The 19,881-nt window shown below is 39.2% G+C and overlaps 3 protein-coding genes across 6 annotated transcripts in view; all 3 read right to left on the bottom strand.

Moving 5' to 3' along the window:
• The window catches only part of LOC126077021 (placenta-specific gene 8 protein-like), a 224,258-nt gene that overhangs the window by 127,777 nt on the left and 76,600 nt on the right, over nt 1–19,881 (bottom strand). The gene's annotated exons all lie outside the window — the stretch shown is intronic.
• The window catches only part of LOC126077023 (placenta-specific gene 8 protein-like), a 158,448-nt gene that overhangs the window by 127,777 nt on the left and 10,790 nt on the right, over nt 1–19,881 (bottom strand). For all 3 annotated transcript variants that reach the window (XM_049885908.1, XM_049885907.1, XM_049885906.1), the window contains exons 2-3: nt 12,012–12,150; nt 10,622–10,746 (exon numbers count right to left, since the gene is read on the bottom strand). In XM_049885908.1, coding sequence (XP_049741865.1) covers nt 10,622–10,746; nt 12,012–12,120 — 234 coding nt within the window. In that variant the 5' untranslated portion in view covers nt 12,121–12,150. The remainder of the gene's footprint in view (nt 1–10,621; nt 10,747–12,011; nt 12,151–19,881) is intronic.
• The window catches only part of LOC126077022 (placenta-specific gene 8 protein-like), a 158,379-nt gene that overhangs the window by 127,777 nt on the left and 10,721 nt on the right, over nt 1–19,881 (bottom strand). The gene's annotated exons all lie outside the window — the stretch shown is intronic.

Genomic DNA, 19,881 nt, shown 5'->3' with positions numbered 1-19,881 from the left:
GATATTCCAGAAACTATTTTTATCCTGTAAGCGATTACCCTTAAAATTTTTTTTTTAAGAGATTAGAAAGGTACCTTTATTTCATTGTGCAAGGAAAGGAACAGTCGGTGCCGCTGCCTCCGAGACTGCTCATTGAGGGCAAGAGGAAAGGTTACTTTTATTGGGTTTACAAGCGGGAAGTTCATACAACTTACATCTGCAACAGTCTTAATCATACTACACAGGCACAATGGAGTTTACGTATAACTTCATGTATTGCATGTTCAGAAAATCGTGGTTAAACTCCACCCAAAGGTGGGGATGTTACTATGCATGAGGTACTTCATGAGCTGAAAGGTTATCCAGAATGTTAATGTGGCACCTAAACCAGTTTCTGCCAATTTCCTCTAGTTGTGGGCAACAGTTGCAAAAAAGGGGAACCAGGATATTAATGTAAAGCTACGGGGCTTGTCAAGCAAGGGAACTAGGATGTTAACGTAAAGCTCCTGGGCATGCCAAGCAAGCTGCTTGAGGCACTGGAACTTTCTGCAGCCTGGGGACCTCTGTCTTAGTATTCCTTACTTTTCATCATCCTACATAAAATAGGAGGGAATGATCATCAGAATTTATGAGGAAAATATGATCTGAGACTTTCATAAATCTCCAAAATTCCCTGGCTTTCTCTTATGCACATTTTCTGTAAAGAGGCAGGCATTTCCTAACATTTCCCTTAATTAATGAGCATTTTCAGCCTTGGTTAGAGCATTCCCTGAAATGGTTTCATGAGTCACATTTGTTTTTTAATTAATTTTTATTGTACTTTAAGTGAAAGTTTACAAATCAGGTCAGTCTCTTATACAAAAATTTACATACACCTTGCCATACATCCCTAATTGTTCTCCTTCCAATGAGACAGCACAGTTCTTCCCTCCACTCTCTCTCCTCGTGTCCATTCGGATAGCTTCTGGCCCTCTCTTCCCTCTCATCTCCCCTCCAGACAGGAGATGCCAACATGGTCTTATGTGTCTACTTGATCCAAGAAGTCTGTTCTTCACCGGTATCATTTTCCATCCCCTATTCCAGTCCAATCCCTGTCTGAAGAGTTAGCTTTGGGAATGGTTCCTGTCTTGGGCTAACAGAAGGTGTGGGGACCATGGGCTCCAGGGTCCCTCCAGTCCCAGTCTGACCATTAAGTCTGGTCTTTGTATGAGAATTTGGGGACTGCATCCCATTGCTCTCCTGCTCCCTCAGGGCTCTCTGTTGTGTTCCCTGTCAGGGCACTCATCGGTTGTGGCCGGGCACCATCTAGTTCTTCTTGTCTTAGGCTGATGTAGTCTCTGGTTTATGTGGTCTTTTCTGTCTCTTAATTATCTTGTGCTCATAATTATCTTGTGTCTTTGGTGTTCTTCATTCTTCCTTACTCTAGGTGAGTTGAGACCAACTGATGCTTCTTAGATGGTTGCTTGCTAGCGTTTAAGACCCCAGGCACCACTCTCCAAAGTGGGATGCAGAATGTTTTCTTAATAGATTTTATTATGCCAATCGACTTAGACATCCCCTGAAAAACCATGGTCCTCAAACCCCCACCTCTGCCACAGTAGCTTTTGAAGCGTTCAGTTTATTCAGGAAACTTCTTTGCTTTTGGTTTAGTCCATTTGTGTTGACCTCTCCTGTATTGTGTGTTGTCTTTCCCTTCACCTAAAATAGTTCTTATCTACTATCTAATTAGTGAATATCCCTCCTGTCCCTCCCTCCCTCCCCCCTCTCATAACCATCAAAGAATATTTTCTTCTGTTTAACTATATCTTGAGTTCTTATAATAGTGGTCTTATACCATATTTTTAGTGGGTTTATACCATATTTATCCTTTTGCAATTGACTAATTTCACTCAGCATAATGTCTTCCAGATTTCTCCATGTTATGAAATGTTTCATGGATTCGACATTGTTCTTTATCGATGCGTAGTATTCCCTTGTGTGACTATAATACCATAGTTTATCCATTCATCCATTGATGGGCAACTTGGTTGCTTCCAACTTTTTGCTGTCGTAAACGGTGCTGCGATGAACATGTGTGTGCATATAGCTGTTCAGGGAAAGGCTCTTATCTCTCTAGGATATTTTCCAAGGAGCTGGATTGCTGGATCGTATGGTACTTCTATTTCTAGTTTTTTAAGGAAGCACCGAATTGATTTCCAAAGTGGTTGTACCATTTTACATTCCCACCAGCAGTGTGTACATGTTCCAGTCTCTCCACAACCTCTCCAACATTTATTATTTTGTGTTTTTTGGATGAATACCAGCCTTGTTGGAGTGAGATGGAATCTCATTATAGTTTTGATTTGCATTTCTCTAACGGCTAATGATCTTGAGCATTTCCTTATGTGTCTTTTAGCAGCCTGAATGTCCTCTTTAGTGAAGTGCCGGTTCATATCCTTTGCCCATTTTTTAATTGGGTTATTTGTCTTTTTGTGGTTGAGTTTTAGCAGAATCATGCAAATTTTAGAGATCAGGTGCTGATTGGAAATGTCATAGCTAAAAACTTTTTCCCAGTCCGTAGGTAGTCTTTTTACTCTTTTGGTGAAGTCTTTGGATGAGCATAGGTGTTTGATATTTAGGAGCTCCCAGTTATTTGGTTTCTCTTCAGCATTTTTAGTAATGTTTTGTATTCTGTTTATGCCATGTATTAGGGCTCCTAACATTGTCTCTATTTTTTCTTTTGTGATCTTTATTGTTTTAGACTTTATGTTTAGGTCTTTGATTCATTTGGAGTCAGTTTTTGTGCATGGTGTGAGGTATGGGCCCTGTTTCATTTTTTTGCAGATGGATATCCAGTTATGCCAACACCATTTCTTAAAAAGGTTGTCTTTTGCCCACTTAACTGACTTTAGGCCTTCGTCAAATATCAGCTACTCGTATGTGGAAGGATTTATGTCTGGATTCTCAGTTCTGTTCCATCGGGTCTATGTGTCTGTTGTTGTACCAGTACCAGGCTGTTTTGACTACTGTGGTGGTATGATAGGTTCTAAAATCGGGTAAAGTGAGGCCTCCCACTTTGTTCTTCTTTTTCAGCAATGCTTTACTTATTTGGGGCCTCTTTCCTTTCCATATGAAGTTGGTGATTTGTTTCTCCATCTCATTAAAGAATATCATTGGAATTTGGATTGGAATTGCATTGTATCTGTAGATGGCTTTTGGTAGAATAGACATTTTTACAACGTTAAGTCTTCCTATCCATGAGCAAGGTATGTTTTCCCACTTATGTGGGTCTCTTTTCATTTTTTTCAATAGTGGCTTGTAGTTTTCTTTGTATAAGTCTTTCACGTCTCTGGTAAGATTTATTCCTAAGTATTTTATCTTCTTGGGAGCTACTGTAAATGGTATTGATTTGGTGATTTCCTCTTTGATGTCCTTTTTGTTGGTGTAGAGGAATCCAACTGATTTTTGTATGTTTATCTTGTATCCTGATATTCTGCTGAACTCTTTGATTAGTTTCAGTAGTGTTTTTTGAGGATTTTTTAGGGTTTTCTGTGTGTAAGATCATGTCATCTGTAAATAGAGATACTTTTACTTTTTCCTTACCAATCTGGATGCCCTTTATTTCTTTATCTAGCCTAACTGCTCTGGCTAGGACCTCCAGCACAATGTTGATATTGAATAAGACTGGTGATAAGGGGCATCTTTGTCTGGTTCCTGTTCTCAAGGGTAATGCTTTCAGAATGTCTCCATTTAGGATGATGTTGTCTGTTGGCTTTCTATAAATGCCCTTTATTATGTTGAGGAATTTTCCTTCTATTCCTATTTTGCTGAGAGTTTTTATCATGAATGGGTGTTAAACTTTGACAAATGCCTTTTCTGCATCAATTGATAAAATCATGTGGTTCTTGTCTTTTGTTTTATTTATGTGGTGGATTACATTAATTGTTTTTCTAATGTTGAGCCATCCATTTTTTTTTTTTAATCCCTACATACCTAGTATAAATCCCACTTGGTCATGGTGAATTATTTTTTTGATATGTTGTTGAATTCTATTGGCTAGAATTTTGTTGAGGATTTTTGAATCTATGTTCATGAAGGATATAGGTCTGTAATTTTCTTTCTCTGTAGTGTCTTTAGCTGGTTTTGGTAACAGCGATATGCTGGCTTCCTAGAATGAGTTAGGCAGTATTCCATCCTCTTCTATGCTTTGAAATACCTTTAGTAGTAGTGGTGTTAACTCTTCTCTGAACGTTTGGTAGAGCTCTGCAGTGAAGGCATCAGGGCCAGGGCTTTTTTTTTGTTGGGAGTTTTTTTGATTACTTTTTCAATCTCTTTTGTTGTTATGGGTCTATTTAGTTGTTCTACTTCTTGTCTTAGTTTAGGTAGGTAGTGTGTTTCTAGGAATTCATCAATTTCTTCTAGCTTTTCAACTTTGTTACAGTACAACTTTTTGTAGTAATCTGATATGATTTTTTAAATTTCAATTGGGTCTGTTGTGATATCGCCCATCTCGTTTCTTCTTCAGGGTTTTTGTTTCCTTTCCTATTTTTCTTTAGTTGGACTGGCCAATGTATTATCAATTTTGTTAATTTTTTCAAAGAACCAGCTTTTGGTCTTGTTAACCCTTTCAATTCTTATTCTGTTTTCTAATTCATTTAATTCTGCTCTAATTTTTATTTGTTTTCTTCTATTGCCTGTGGGTGTCTTTTGTTGCTCTCTTTCTATTTGTTCAAGTTGTAGGGATAATTCTTTGATTTTGGCCCTTTCTTCTCTTTGTATGTGTGCATTTATTGATATAAATTGGCCTCTGAGCACCGCTTTTGCTGTGTCCCAAAGGTTCTGATAGGAAGTGTTTTCATTCTCATTGGATTCTATGACTATCTTTATTCCATCCTTTATGTCTTCTATAACCCAGTCTTTTTGAGCAGGGTATTGTTCAGTTTCCAAGCGTTTGATTTCTTTTCCCTGGTTTTTCTGTTATTGATTTCTACTTTTATGGCATTATGGTCAGAGAAGATGCTTTGTAATATTTCAATGTTTTGGGTTCTGCAAAGGCTTGGTTTAAGACCTAATTTGTGGTCTATTCTAGAGAATGTTCCACATGCACTAGAAAAGAAAGTATATTTTGCAGCTGTTGGGTGGAGTGTTCTGTATATGTCTATGAGGTCAAGTTGGTTGGTTGTAGCATTTAGATCTTCCATGTCTTTATTGAGCTTCTTTCTGGATGTCCTGTCCTTCACTGAAAGTGGTGTGTTGAAGTCTCCCACTATTATTGTGGAGCTGTCTGTCTCACTTTTCAATGCTTTTAGAGTTTGTTTTATGTATCTTGCAGCCCTGTCATTGGGTGTATAAATATTTAATATGGTTATATGTTCCTGGTAAATTGTCCCTTTAATCATTTTATAGTGTCCTTCTTTATCCTTTGTGGTGGATTTAATGTTAAAGTCTACTTTGTCAGAAATTAATATTGCCACTCCTGCTCTTTTTTGATTGTTGTTTGCTTGATATGTTTTTTTCCATTCCTTGAGTTTTAGTTTGTTTGTTTCTCTAATTCTAAGGTGTGTCTCTTGTAGGCAGCATATAGCTGGATTATGTTTTTTTATCCAATCTGCAACTCTCTGTCACTTTATTGGTGCATTTAGTCCATTTATATTCAGGGTAAATATAGATAGGTATGAGTTTAGTGTTGTCATTTTGATGTCTTTTTTTGTGTGTTGCTGACAATTTTTCCACTTACTTTTTTTGTGCTGAGAAATTTTTCTTTGTAAATTGTTTTCCCCTTTTTCACTGTAGTTGAATTTATTTTTGCTGAGTCCTTATTTTTATCTTGGTTGTTATTTTGAAGTATGGGATTGTTAGTTCTCTTTTTGGTTACCTTAATATCTACCCCTAAAAAAAAAAATTATTTTAGTTTATTTTTTTAAAACCTAACTTGTATCTCCCTACATCGCCTTGATTTCTTCTCCATATGGAAGATCTATGCCTCCTGTATTTAGTCCCTCTTTATTGATTCTTTTCATCTCTTACATCATGACATCAGTGATTCCCTGTTTTGAGCTTTACTTATTTTTTTATTGATCTTCTTTTATTTGTGTGGTTTCCCTATTTGTGTTGATATCTGGATGTTCTGTTCTGTGTCCTTGTGTTATATTGATATGTGATATTGATTTTCTGATCAAAGAATTTCCTTTAGTAATTCTTGTAGCTTTTTTTTTTTTTGGTTTGGTTTTTGCAGATTCTCTAAGCTTGTGTTTATCTGTAAATGACTTAATTTCTCCTCCATATTTGAGAGAGAGTTTTGCTGGAAATGTGATTCTTGGCTGGCAATTTTTTTCCTTCAAGGCTCTATATACGTCATCCCATTGCCTCCTTGCCTGCATGGTTTTTGCCGAGTAATCTGAATTTATTCTTTTTGATTCTCCTTTGTAGGAGACTTTTTGTTTATCTCTTGCTGCTTTTAAAATTTTCTCTTTATCTTTGTTTTTGGCAAGTTAGATGATAATATGTCTTGGTGATTTTCTTTTGGGATCTGCCTTGTATGGTGTTTGATGAGCATCTTGGAAGATATCCTTTCACCTTTCATGATATCAGGGAAGTTTTCTGCCAACAGATCTTCAACAATTCTCTCTATTTTCTGTTATATCTCCCTGTTCTGGAATTCCAATCACATGCAAGTCATTCTTCTTGATAGAGTCCCACATGATACTTAGGGTCTCTTCATTTTTAAAAAATTCTTTTAAAAGATTTTTCTTCAAATACATTGGTGCCAATAGCCTTATCCTCCATCTCCCGAATTCTGCATTCCAAATTCTCAATTCTGCTCCTTTGACTTCCTGTTGCATTGTCTAGTTCTGTAATTTTATTGTTAATCTTTTGAATTTCTGAATGCTCTGTATGGATTTTTGCAGCTTATTAAATTTTTCATTATGTTCTTGAATAATCTCTATTTTCTTCAATTGCTTTATCTGTTTGTTCCTTGGCTTTTTCTGTACATTGCCTTATTTCATTTCTGATGTCATCCCTGATGTCTTGAAGCATTCTGTATATTAGTTTTTCATATCCTACATCTGACTATTCCAGAAATATTTCCTCATCTGGGAGAGATCTTGATTCTCTGTTTTGGGGTTTTCTTAAGCAATCACGGTCTGCTTCTTTATGTGATTTGATATCGACTGCTGTCTCCGAGCCATCTATAAGTTATTGTAATTATTTTATGTTTGCTCACTGAGTCTTATCTTCTTGTTTTGTTTTGTTTCAATATACCCAGGTGGGCTACAAGAGTGCGCTAACTTGATTGTTGGAGGCTTTGAAGCACTTGTGTCCTGTTACCAGATGGTTAGAGCTGTTACCAGGTATATAAGCGTATGAGTCCATTCACTATTCTTGAGTAGAATCAGCTTAGGTGTCCTGATGGTTGGTCGCCTAGTATGTGGTGTAGCCTCTCACCTACTATCTTAGAGGAGTAGTGGAGGTGGTTGTATGCACTGGTTTCTGGTAGCGGCAGGGGGTCACACTCCGAAGAGGGCAGGGTGCTGACAGCCTTCCCCCAAGTGCCAGTGAGGAAGGAGCATCTCTGTTCTCTAGAGTGCTCTGGTGGGTGGGCTCTGCAACTGTACCTTAGGTACCCAGTGCTTGTGCCTGTAAAGACTGGTAGGCACCACTATCCTCAGTTCCCTTTCGTGGGTGGCTAGGTGGTGTGGATGGAGCCTCGGCCCTCAGCTTCCTGCTGTGGGTAGGTGAGGACTCTGTTTAATTGGTAGAGCAGTATCAGACTTCCAAAACCTGCCTCTCCACTGCTCAGCTGAAACAATTACAGTCAGAACTCTAACAGAATTGCCCTTGTGTTATAATAGCCACCTGGTCCCAAGTAGGGGAGAAAGCCAAAGACTGTGCATCTCTCATGCCTGGCCTGGAGCTGCTTCTGTTCTGATCTTCCAGTTTAGGGAATTCAGGAAAGGATTTTCCCCCGATTGTTAATTGTTGCTTTTCCAGGCAGGAGAATGGGTTAAAAAAAAGCAGTGCACTTCTATCTCTGGCCCAGGGAATTCAAATGTTAATGAAGCCGGCTGGGGCAGGGAGGGGAGGGATTAGGTAGATAGGAGAGAGTAAATGCAGGCAAAATAGACAAAATCACTTATCTTGTGTAGGAAGGGCTGTTTTATCTGAGATTCCAGAGGAGTGTGTAGCCTGTGTGCCCTGGCTGGGCCCCCACCGAGATTGCCCCCGGGGGTTAGGGCTGCATCCCATGCATGCCTTATCTCAGGAAGCCAGCATCAGCCCCACCACACTGGCACCAAAGCACAGCACCAAGGGATCAGGGCTAGGGCATTGCATGGTGGGCTCCAGACCTAGTCACTGCTTCTGCACAATCTCTCACTCCCCTGTCACTCAGGTCAATTTCTTAGTTCTATGTTTGATGGTCAGGGTTTGTAGATTGTCATGTATGTAATTGATTCACTTGTTTTTTCGAGTCTTTGTTGCAAGAGGGTTTGGCGGAAGCTTCTGCCTAGTCAGCCATCTTGGTCCCGCCTTCCTTTAAATTTTTATTGGCTTTTTAAATTTATATTTATCTATCAATGTTAGACAAAGTAAGGTCTTTAGAATGCTTTTATTTCTTCCTCTGCCTTCCAATCTCCCAAATTTTCTTAAAACCAGCTGAAGTTTTATCTGCAGATTGATACTAGGTTTCAAACCCAAAAGGAGCATTTAAAATATTGATTATGTACTGAGGCTTTAAAAAACGTGATAACTTTCATTTTAAATAATAATATCATAATGTTCCCACAAATCACTGACAACCCTGTAAAACAACAAAAGAAATGTACAGATAATTTACATTAGCAACACAACAGGACAATGAGTTTTCAAAAAGTTGCTTGACATAACTAATAAAAATTAAAAAAAACAAAAACAATGAAATTGTTTCTTCTTCAATTGGCAAAATGATATTATCCAATATTGACACACTTATATATTGTTAATGGATTATAAGCTGATAACTTATTCTCTTCTTTTGAGGGCATTTTGGCAGTATCTATCAAAATTTCCAATTTGCATACCCTGTGATCTGTCAATCTAATATCTAGATAACTACTCTACAGAAATGCAATGCACATGTGTAATCACTAAGGTACAACTGTTTACACTGCAACTTTATTTAGCCTTTCGAAAAAGTAAAATTCTTAAGTAAATTATCCATATGATGAAATTATTCAGACATTAAAAAGAATCAGTATTACTGACATGAAAAGAGTCTACCATATATTAAGAGGAAAAAAAAAGTTACATTGTAGTATGACCTCATTTTTAGATAAAAACAAAAGAAATTCTTCAAACCCCAGACTTTATATACCTATATCTGTAGGAAGATCTACAGATAACCTATATTTTTGTGCCTATAGGCATAGGAAAAAAAGGAAAAGATGCACACCAAATTATTAGTAGTGTTTATCATTGGGAAATGGAATTAGATGTAGACAGGTTAGATTTTTCACTTTGTATACTTCTGTGTGAATACATCAATATTATGTGTACCAGTATTATTCTGTTGTAATTAAAACACAAATAAAGATTTTTAAATGAAAATAAGATAAATTCAGTTGAATAAAATATGTTGTACCTAAAAAATTCTGCATATACGTTTTTTCCTCTACTACATAATATAAAGCTTATGGTGTAATGGATGGTGTAAATACAGTAAGTTAGAGTGAAAACTGACTCTCTCTACTCCCACTGTATATCTTTGGGAAAAATATTCCACCTCTTAAAACCTTAATGTCTTTGTCTGTAAAATACGGTGAACATGAAACAGGCTGCACAGCCATATCTTAAACAGTACCTGAGCCAATGTTTTTTTCCTTCTTCTTTCTTCTTTCTCTCCTTTCCCTCCCCTAGCCCATCCCTGCCCCCAAGTAAGCCCCTGATGTTAGCTCCCCAAATGGTTAAGTGTTAACCAATGTTTCCTCTAAGACTGTGGAAAAGAAGTGGTATTGATCTAATCCTGTCAAATAAGACGAAGGATGGCACCAGCTACCCCTTGAGCTGATGGGATAATGGCAGGACAAGATCAACATGTTTGAGATACGACCACCAAAATCAAACAGAACAAAGAAAGCGCACATTCCACAAGTCCCTAAAACTTATGGCCCCTTTTCCCTTAAAAACCTGAACCCATCGGTAGTCTGGTGAGACAGACGACTTTAGGAGGAGATCATTCCCCTCTGTCTCCATATACCAGTATATCTAATAAAACTCTTGCTCCCCACCTCACCCCTGTCTCAAGAATTGGCTATTTGCGGCAGGCGGCTCTAACTCGCGAAATTGTGGTAACAAACATGCTCATTTTTTAAGGATGGTGTGAGGACTAAGAGAGGCAACATGAACTTCATGCAGGGCATGATAGGTTCTGAATACTTGTCTTCCATTGTATGACATACATTGTAAATATGAGAATTGCTTATATTCTAGGGTTTTCAACAGAAACCTAGAAGGACATAGTATAGCCAGAGGGTCTGTTGCTATAACAACTGAATAAAAGGTTGAACGTTCTAGGAAATACCAATCAAACTCAAATGAAGGACACTATCAAGTGACCTCCATATTTATAACAGCTATTTTGAATGTGGTTGCATATTTGAACGCTACAATGTTGGAAGTGACTCACAGGGATGCCATATCGAGTCCGGTAGAGGGTCCTCATTGCAACACTTGTTCCACACAGACAGCATTCATTCATGTCACCTGCAACTTGACATGCAAGGCACGTGAGGCAAAATGTGCCACAAAGACCTGGACACATGAAAAAAAAGGGTACAAGTTACTCCACTCTGCCTCCATCGCAGCTAAGAGTTAGTTTGCTTTATGAACGGCAATCCAAATCATCAGGTCTTTGACACATAACCTACTACCAAGTCCATCTTTCACTGTTTTCATTCAGCTTTGCATCAGCTTTCTCCTTCTCCCCACCAAATTGTTTTAGGAATGAATTAACCTTGGAAAGCATGTCATTCTTTTCATAGCACTGCCTTCATCCATCAATTAAATGATTTACTGAACCCTGACCATGTTCCAGACATTATCCTAGGTAATGAAAACACCCTTGCCTGAAAGCTAGTAGGAAGGGACAGGTAACATGAAAAGTTATCTAACAGACACTTGCCCAAGATGCCAAGCGTCATGCACAGAATAGGGCCTCCAAGGCTCTGACTAAGACCTGTTGCTTGAGCTGAAGATTGAAGGATGATTAGGCATTTTACAGGTGGACTAAAGGAAAAAGAGCCTCTGTGTGATAGATTGACAAGTTTGGGCAATGGCTAGTGTTCAGTAGGGCTGGAGCCCTTGGATGGGACAGAGGTGAAGCTTCTCTATCTTTTGGAAGAGTTTAAACTGTATCGGTGTCAATTCCTTGCTACATGTTTGGTAGAATTCCCCAGTGAAGCCACCTTGTCCAGGCACTTTTTTGTTGAGATGTTTTTGGTCGCTGATTTGGTCTCTTGTTATGATTCTGTCGAGATTTTCTATTTCCTCTTGAGTCACTTTGGGTAATGCCTTTAGAATTTTGTGTCCTCAGGTGTGTAAAAAAGCTCAAACATGTAAATTCAAATATTTTTTTCTCTAAGCTCATGCTGAAACCATGGAGGAAATTCTTCCCTGTGTACTTGGTGCAATGTAACTAAAAAGTAATGAGTTTAGTTTATGTGTAACAAGAACTGTCTTATTTAAAACATTAAAAAAAATTAAATCAAAGTTCAAATGTCTATTAATTTAATTTAAGGCATATTTATAAACATATTTACAAGTCTTGTCTGTTAGAATCAATCAACTCTTTCACTATCATCTCAACTATATAACAGTTAATTTTGGAGTAAGACTGTTCTTTGAAGGATTGGCAAAAATTAAGTTAAAATCAGTACAGTACAGTAATAGCCTCATTTGTTAAAGATACCATTGCTAGTGCCTACTTTACTACACCATAAGGGGGGCATGGGGAAAGGACTTGGCCATTGTTATTTCCCTGAATGGCAGTTATGAGGGAACGTTTCCCATGCACTTACAGACTTCGCAGTCGGTGAAGCAATCACACAGGCCAGTGTGCCAGTTGGAGGTTTGGGCTGGAGGACCACACCCAGGTTGAGTCACAATGACCACTGATGGAGCTTGCATTTTTGATGCAGAGTCTTAAAAGACTATGGTCTGAAAAGGAAAAAAGTTTGTATAAGTAACTTTTAGGTTGCTCCTGAAAGTTTTTGACTAACGGTTTTTGGCTTGTTACTGGCCCTTAGTAGAGACTGAATGCTTAACTATGGGCCACGAAGTTACCATGCGGCCCAAGCTGCCCATCATGAACTTGGTGCTGTCTGGCCTACAGAGTCATAAAGTTGGACTTGCACAGCAGTACACCATCGTTAAATGGAAGTGGTATGTATGAGATTGGCCCAAGCAGAACCTGAAGGCACAAGTAAGTTGCATGAGGAAGTGGCCCAAATGCCCATGGTCTTCACTCCGGTCACATTACCTTCCATCTCCCAGTCTGCACCTATGGCCTCATGGGGAGTTCCTTACGATCAGTTGACTGAGGAAGTGAAAACTCGTGCCTGGTTTACAGATGGTTCTGTGTGCTATGCAGGCACCACTTGAAAGTAGATAGCGGCAGCACTGCAGTCCCTTTCTGGGACCTCCCTGAAGGACAGTGGTGAAGTGAAATCCTCCAAATGGGCAGAACTTCGAGCAGCGCAGCTGGTTGTTCACTTTGCTTGGAAGGAGAAATGGCCAGATGCACAATTGTATACTGATTCATGGGCTGTGGCCAATGGTTTGGCTAGATGGTCAGGGACTTGGAAGGAGCATGATTGGAAAATTGGAGACAAGGAAGTATGGGGGAAAGATATGTGGATGGACCTCTCTCACCAGGCCAAAGAAGTGAAGTTATTTGTGTCCCATGTGAATGCTTATCAAAGAGTGACCTCAGCAGAGGGAGATTTTAATAATCAAGTGTGTAGAATGATGCATTCTGTGGAAACCTGTCAGCCTCTTTCCTCAGCCACTCTTGTCATTGCTCAATGGGCTCATGAATAAAGTGGCCATGGTGGCAGTGATGGAGGTTATGCATGGGCCCAGCAACATGGACTTCCACGCACCAAGACTGACTTGGCTACATCCACTGCTAAGTGTCCAATCTGCCAGCAGCAGAGACCAACACTGAGTCCCTAATACAGCACCATCCCCTAAAGTAATCAGCTAGCAACCTAGCAGCAAGTTGATTACATTGGACCACTTCCATCATGGAAAGGGTAGTGTTTTGTTCTTACTGGGGTAGACACTTGCTCTGGATATGGATTTGCCTTCTGTGCCCGCAATGCTTCTGCCAAAACTCCATTCGTGAACTGACAGAATGATTTTTCATCCACCATCGTGATATCCCACACAGCATAACCTTGGAGGAAGGGACTCACTTCACAGCAAATAAAGTGTGGCAATATGCCCATGCTCACGGAATTCACTGATCTTACCATGTCCCCCATCATCCTGAGGCAGCTGGTTTGATAGAATGATGGAATGGCCTTCTAAAGATACAATTACGGTGCCAGCTAGATGGCAATACCTTGCAGGGTTGGGGCAGTGTTCTCCAGGAGGCTGTATAAGCTCTAAACAAGCGTCCAATATATGGTGCTGCTTCTCCTATAGCCGAGATTCATGGTCCCAGGAATTAAGGGGTGAAAATGAGAGTGACACCACTCACTATTACCCCTAGTGACTCACTGCAAAAGTTTTGCATCCTGTCCCCACGGCCTTATGCTCTGTGGGCCTTGAGGTCTTAGCTCCAGAAGGAGAAATGCCCCCACCTAGAGATACATCACTAATTCCATTGAACTGGAAGCTACGAATGCCAGCTGGTCACTTTGGGATCATTATGCCTCTGAATCAACAGGCAAAAAGGAGTTCCTATATTGGTTGATGTGATTCATCCTGATTACCAAGAGGACACTGGATTGATATTAGATAATGGAGGTAAAGAAGGGTATGGATGGAATGCAGGAGATCCTTTAGGGTGTCTCTTCCTGGTACTATGTCCTCCGGTAAAAGTCAACGGACCACTACAGCAACACAATTTTGACATGATTACGAATGGCCCAGACCCTTGAGAAATGAGGGTTTGGTCACCGAATCAGGCAAAGAACCACAATCAGCTGAGGTGCTTTCTGAGGGCAAAGGGAATACAGAATGGGTAGTGAAAGAAGGTAGTTTTAAGCACCAGTTATGACCATGAACTAGTTACAGAAACTAGAACTGTAATTGTTATGAGTATTTCTGTTTGTATGTGTACATCAAATATTTTTGTTTCCGTCCTTCAGAAAATATTCGGTTGTATGTGCATTAGGTGTTTCTTGTTAGGAGCAAGTGTGACTTTATAATAGTCCTTATTCAGAGATCGTGTATGGTTTAAGGAGATGTGTACAGGTGTCAAGTTGACAAGGGGTGTAATGTGATCATTAAGGTTGTGTGTCAACTTGGCTAGTCCGGGATTCTCAGTGGTTTGGCAGTTATAAAGTAGTTTGGCAGTCGTATGATGATGTGATCACTTTCATGATGAGATTTGATATAATGCGATCACCTCCATGATGGGATCTGGTGCGAGTAGCCAATCAGTTGATAGAGTGTTTCTTTGGGGCTGTGGCCTTCATCGAATATAAGTGGACTCTCTGTCAAGGCTCGTGGGCTTTTGCTTACTCTGTGTCCTGCAGCTGGCTCCTGTTCATCTGATCTCTGGTTCTTGGGACTTGAGTTAGCAGTTTATATGCCCTCTAGCCTGCTGATCCTGGGATTTGTCCATCTTTGCAGCCTGTGGGCAAGAGCCGTGCTGTCTGACCTCTCAATCTTGAGTTCGCCAGTCCCTATGGCTACACGAATTGGTAGAAGCCTCTATCTTGACCCACAGGATTGGGCCATTCCAGTCTCTACAGCCATGTGAGCCATTTTCTTAATATAAATCTCTCTCTATATATTTATACGCTTTACTGGTTTTGCTTCTCCAGAGAATCCAGCCTAAGACAGACAGATAGCCAATATTTACACAAGATCAAAAAACAAATTACCACTCTGTGATAGTGGTTGGAAGTAGGGAATTATAGAAAACTGGATTCCCTGTAATTGCACCAACACCTGGGTGGCAAAAATGATTAAATGCTTGACTACTAAGTGAAAGGTTGGCAGTTCAAACTCACCCAGAGAAGCCTCTGAAGATAGACCTGGATACCTGCCTCTGAGAGGTCACAGCCTTCAAAACCCTATGGAGCAATTCTAGCCTGCACATATGGGGTCACCATGAGTTGGAATAGACTAGGGCAACTAACAACAATGAGGATTTTGTGCACATTCACCCCGTTTCTCCTTGTTTATGCTCCCTTTTGTTTTGGACAAGTTTTTGTTCAGCGCTGTTCCCCAATCTCCCTGTGTCCATGCTGGTCCTTCACTTCAGATTTACTCAGTGCCTGTACCCCTTTGTCAGTACTGGCTTGACAGCCCCGGGCCACATGATAGGGAGAAATCCAGCAGTATGTTCCAGGGAAGTTTATTATGAAGTAAATTTTATTAGGTTAGTCCTAATTCATCTCCATCATGAGAGGCAGTGTGGGGTTATGGGACATAGATTAGATTTGGAGTGAGAAAAATCTATGCTCAAATTCTGGTTTCCTAAACCATGTAATCTTGGAATAGTCTCATAACAGCTAGTCATTTAAATTTCCATTTACTAATCTAAAATGGAAATTGTTTCTGACCTACCCACTCACCCGCTCAATGAGAGGATTAAATGAGACAAAGCTTGTGAACAATAAAGAATCAAACAAATTATAAGAAAGGCTATAGTATACAAAAATACAGGAAGAAAATGTCTTTTGATATTTTCCATAAACATTTATTGACAATAACTCAGCTAACAGTCATTGAGGTTCTACCCTATGTCAGGCTTATACTAGACCCACATTGTCCACTTAATCTTCCTAACTACCCTGTACAGTAGGAATTATTATTTTTACTGAGTAGGTAAGGATGTGGAGGCTCAATCTGATGAAGAAAATGTTTGTAATGGATTATAACCCTTAGAATAAAATACCTATAACTTCCCATTAGCTAATGCTATCATGAAGTCATATATAAAATAACAATTCATGATTTCATACTCATATAAGCAAATGAATAAATGCAAAAATAGCAGAGGAGAGACAGTATTTAATTATGATAGTATTCCAATTAATGAATGTAGAAGGAATGATGAAAATAATAGGTCACCAATTGGCAAGAACACTTAATTGTGCTAATGGGGAACCTTTACATAGAACAAGAGACAGTTGTTTGGACAGAACAAGGGGATACTGATTGGTTTAAAGTCAGGAAAGGTGTTTGTCAGGGTTGTATTCTTTCACCACACATATTCAATCTGTATGCTGAGCAAATAATCCAAGAAGTTGGACTATATGAAGAAGAAGGGGGTATCAGGATTGGAGGAAGACTCATTAACAACCTGCATTATGCAGATGACACAACCTTGCTTGCTGAAAGTGAAGAGGACTTGAAGCACTTACTAATGAAGACCAAAGACCACAGCCTTCAGTATGGATTGTACCTCAGCATAAAGAAAACAAAAATCCTCACAACTGGACCAATGAGCAACATCATAATAAACAGAGAAAAGATTGAAGTTGTCAAAGATTTCATTTTACTTGGATCTACAATCAACAGCCATGGAAGCAGCAGTGAAGAAATCAAAAGATGCATTGCATTGGGTAAGTTTGCTGCAAAGAACCTCTTCAAAGTGTTGAAAAGCAAAGATGTCACCTTGGATACTGAGGTGCACCTTATGGTATTCTCAATCGCATCATTTGCATGGGAAAGCTAGGCAATGAATAAAGAAGACCACAGAAGAATTGACACCTTTGAATTTTGGTGTTGGCAAAGAATATTGAATATGCCATAGACTGCCAAAAGAAGGAACAAATCTGTCTTAGAAGAAGTACAACCAGAAGCCTCCTTAGAAGCAAGGTGAGACTGCATCTTACATGCTTTGGACATGTTGTCAGGAGGGATCAGTCCCTGGAGAAGGCCTTCATGCTTGGCAGAGTACAGGGTCAGTGGAAAAGAGGAAGACCCTCAAAAGGCTGGACTGACACAGTGGCTGCAACAACAAGCTCAAACATAACAACGATTGTAAGGATGGCGAAGGACCGGGCAGTGTTTTGTTCTGTTGTGCATAGGGTTGCTATGAGTTGGAACTGACTCGACAGCACCTACCAACAACCACGACACTTGGCAAGCACGATAGTAATAGCTATTGTAATCAAGATTTTGGGGGATGTCAAAATGAGTAGCCTTTGAAGGTACAGTAAGAAACAAGATATTTATGTGGCCTCAAACTGTCTTCCCACAAGGTACTTATCACAGAGAGGAAAATGACAATTTTACAGTGGAAAAACCTGGCAGAAACTATCTGAACCAACTGTTTAAAGGTAATATTACCAGTTGCATGACATGGTGAATGTAATTAATGTCACCGATTTGTACACAGAAAAGATGTACAAATTCACCCTCTATTGTGATCCCTGGCAGAGCGGTCAGTGGTGGTAGCCAGGCACCATCTAGTTTTTGTGTACGGTGTGATGCATGGGTCCTGTTCCATTTTTTTGCAGATGAACATCCAGTTTTGTCAGCAGCATTTGTTAATAAGATTGCATTGTCCCCATTTGATGGACTTTGGGCCCTTGTCGAGATCAGGTGACCACAGGTGGATGGATTTACATCTGGGTTCTCAATTCTGTTCCATTGGTCAGTGTATCTGTTGTACAGGTACCAGGCTGTTTTGACTACCGAGCTGTATCGTAGGCTCTGAGGTCAAGTAGTACAAATCCTCCTACTTTATTCTTCTTCTTCAATGCGCTTTACTTACTTATTTGAGGTCTCTTCCCTTTCCATGGAAACCCTAGTGGCGTAGTGGTTAGGTGCTATGGCTGCTAACCAAGAGGTCAGCAGTTCAAATCCGCCAGGCGCTCCTTGGAAACTCTATTGGGCAGTTCTACTCTGTCCTATAGGGTTGCTATGAGTCGGAATTGACTTGACGGCAGTGGGTTTGGTTTGGCTTTTGGTTCCCTTTCCATAAAAAAGTTAATGATTAGTTTTGCCATCTCTTTAAAGAATGTTGTTTATATTTGCATCAGGATTGTATTGTGTTTGTAAATTGCTTTGGGTAGAATTGTCCTTTTCACAAGGTTGATTCTACCTATTGATGAGCATGGTATGTTTTTGCATTTATGTAGATCACTTTTGGTTTCTTACAGTAGTGTTTTGTAGTTTTCTTCATTTAGTTCTTTTACATCCCTGATTAGATTTATTCCTAAGTATTTTGTTTTTTAAGGGCTATTATAAATGGTAGTTTTTCTGATTTCCTTTTTGTCATTCTTTTTATTGGCGTATAGGAATCCAACTGATTTTTGTATGTTTCTCTTGTATCCTGCAACTCTGTGGAATATTTCTATTAGTTTCAGTAGTTTTCTTGCAGAGTTTTTTGGGTTTTCTATGTAGAATATCACATCATCCACAAGAAGGGACAGGTTTACTTTTTCCTTGCCAATTTGGATGCCTTTTATTTCTTTTTCATGCCTTATTGCTCTAGCTAGGACTTCCAGCATAATGTTAAATAGGAGCGGTGATAAAGGGCATCCTTGCCTTGTTCCTGTTCTCCAGGGAAATGTTTTCAGCCTCTCTCCATTATGAATGACATTGGCTGTTGGTTTTGTATAGATGCCTTTTATTATGTTGAGAAATTTCCCTTCTATATCTATTTTATTGAGAGTTTTTATTAGGAAAGAGTGTTACCTTTTCTGAGCCGATTGAGATGATCATGTGATTCTTTTCTTTTATGGGCATGGTAGATTTCTTTGATTGACTGTCTAACGTTGAACCATCCTTGCATACCTAGTATGAAACCTACTTAGTTGCGTTCTATTATTTTTTCGATATGATGCTGAATTCTATTGGCTAGAATTTTGTTGAGAATTTTTGCATCTATATTCTTGAGAGATACTGGCCTCTAATTTTCTTTTTTTGTGGTGTCTTTGCCTGGTATTGGTATCAGGGTTATGCTGGCTTCATAGAGTGAATTCAGAAGTATCCTTTCCTTTTCTATGTTCTGAAATAGTTTGAGTAGTACTGGTATAATCTCTTCTCTGAATGTTTGGTAGAATTCTCCAGTGAAGCCATCTGGGACAGAGGTTTTTCTTTGGGGGAGGGGTTTATTACTTTTTCAATCTCTTCTCTTGTTATGGGTCTGTTCTTATTTTCAATATCACTTTGTGTTAGTTTGGTTAGGTGGTATGTTTCTAGAAATTAGTCCATTTCCTCTAGGTTTTTGAATTTGTCAGAGTATAGTTTTTCATAATATTCTGTTGTGATCCTTTTTATTTCAGTTGGGTCTGTTGTAATGTCCCCGGGTTTCATTTCTTATTTGGGCTATTTAGATCCTTTTTTGTTTTTCTTTTGTCGATTTGGCCAGTGCTTTGTCAATTTTGTTGATCCTTTATCATGTGCCTCAGTATTATCACACAGTGCAGGGAATAACTTCGCTTCTGTGTCATGGTTGTCAAAAATGCATACCTTAATCTCATCATGCGAAAGCATCAGACAAACATAAATTGAGGGATATTTTGCAAAATAACTGATCAATCCTCTTCAAAGGTGTCAAGATCATGAAAGACAAATAAAGACTGAAAAAAACCTTCCAGACTAGATGAGACTAAGAAGACAGGACAACCAAATACAACATGGGATCCTGAATTGGATCCTGGAACTCAAAAAAGGACTGTCAGTGCTCTCCAGCCTGAAATTGTCAAAGTCTCACATGTAGTTGAGGAAGTCAGGTTTATTAATCATTGTAGC

This window comes from Elephas maximus, chromosome 5 (assembly GCF_024166365.1).
Source record: "Elephas maximus indicus isolate mEleMax1 chromosome 5, mEleMax1 primary haplotype, whole genome shotgun sequence".
NCBI lineage: Eukaryota > Metazoa > Chordata > Mammalia > Proboscidea > Elephantidae > Elephas > Elephas maximus.
Note: the sequence above shows the minus strand (reverse complement) of the source record. Positions and strands in the feature narration are given on the sequence as shown.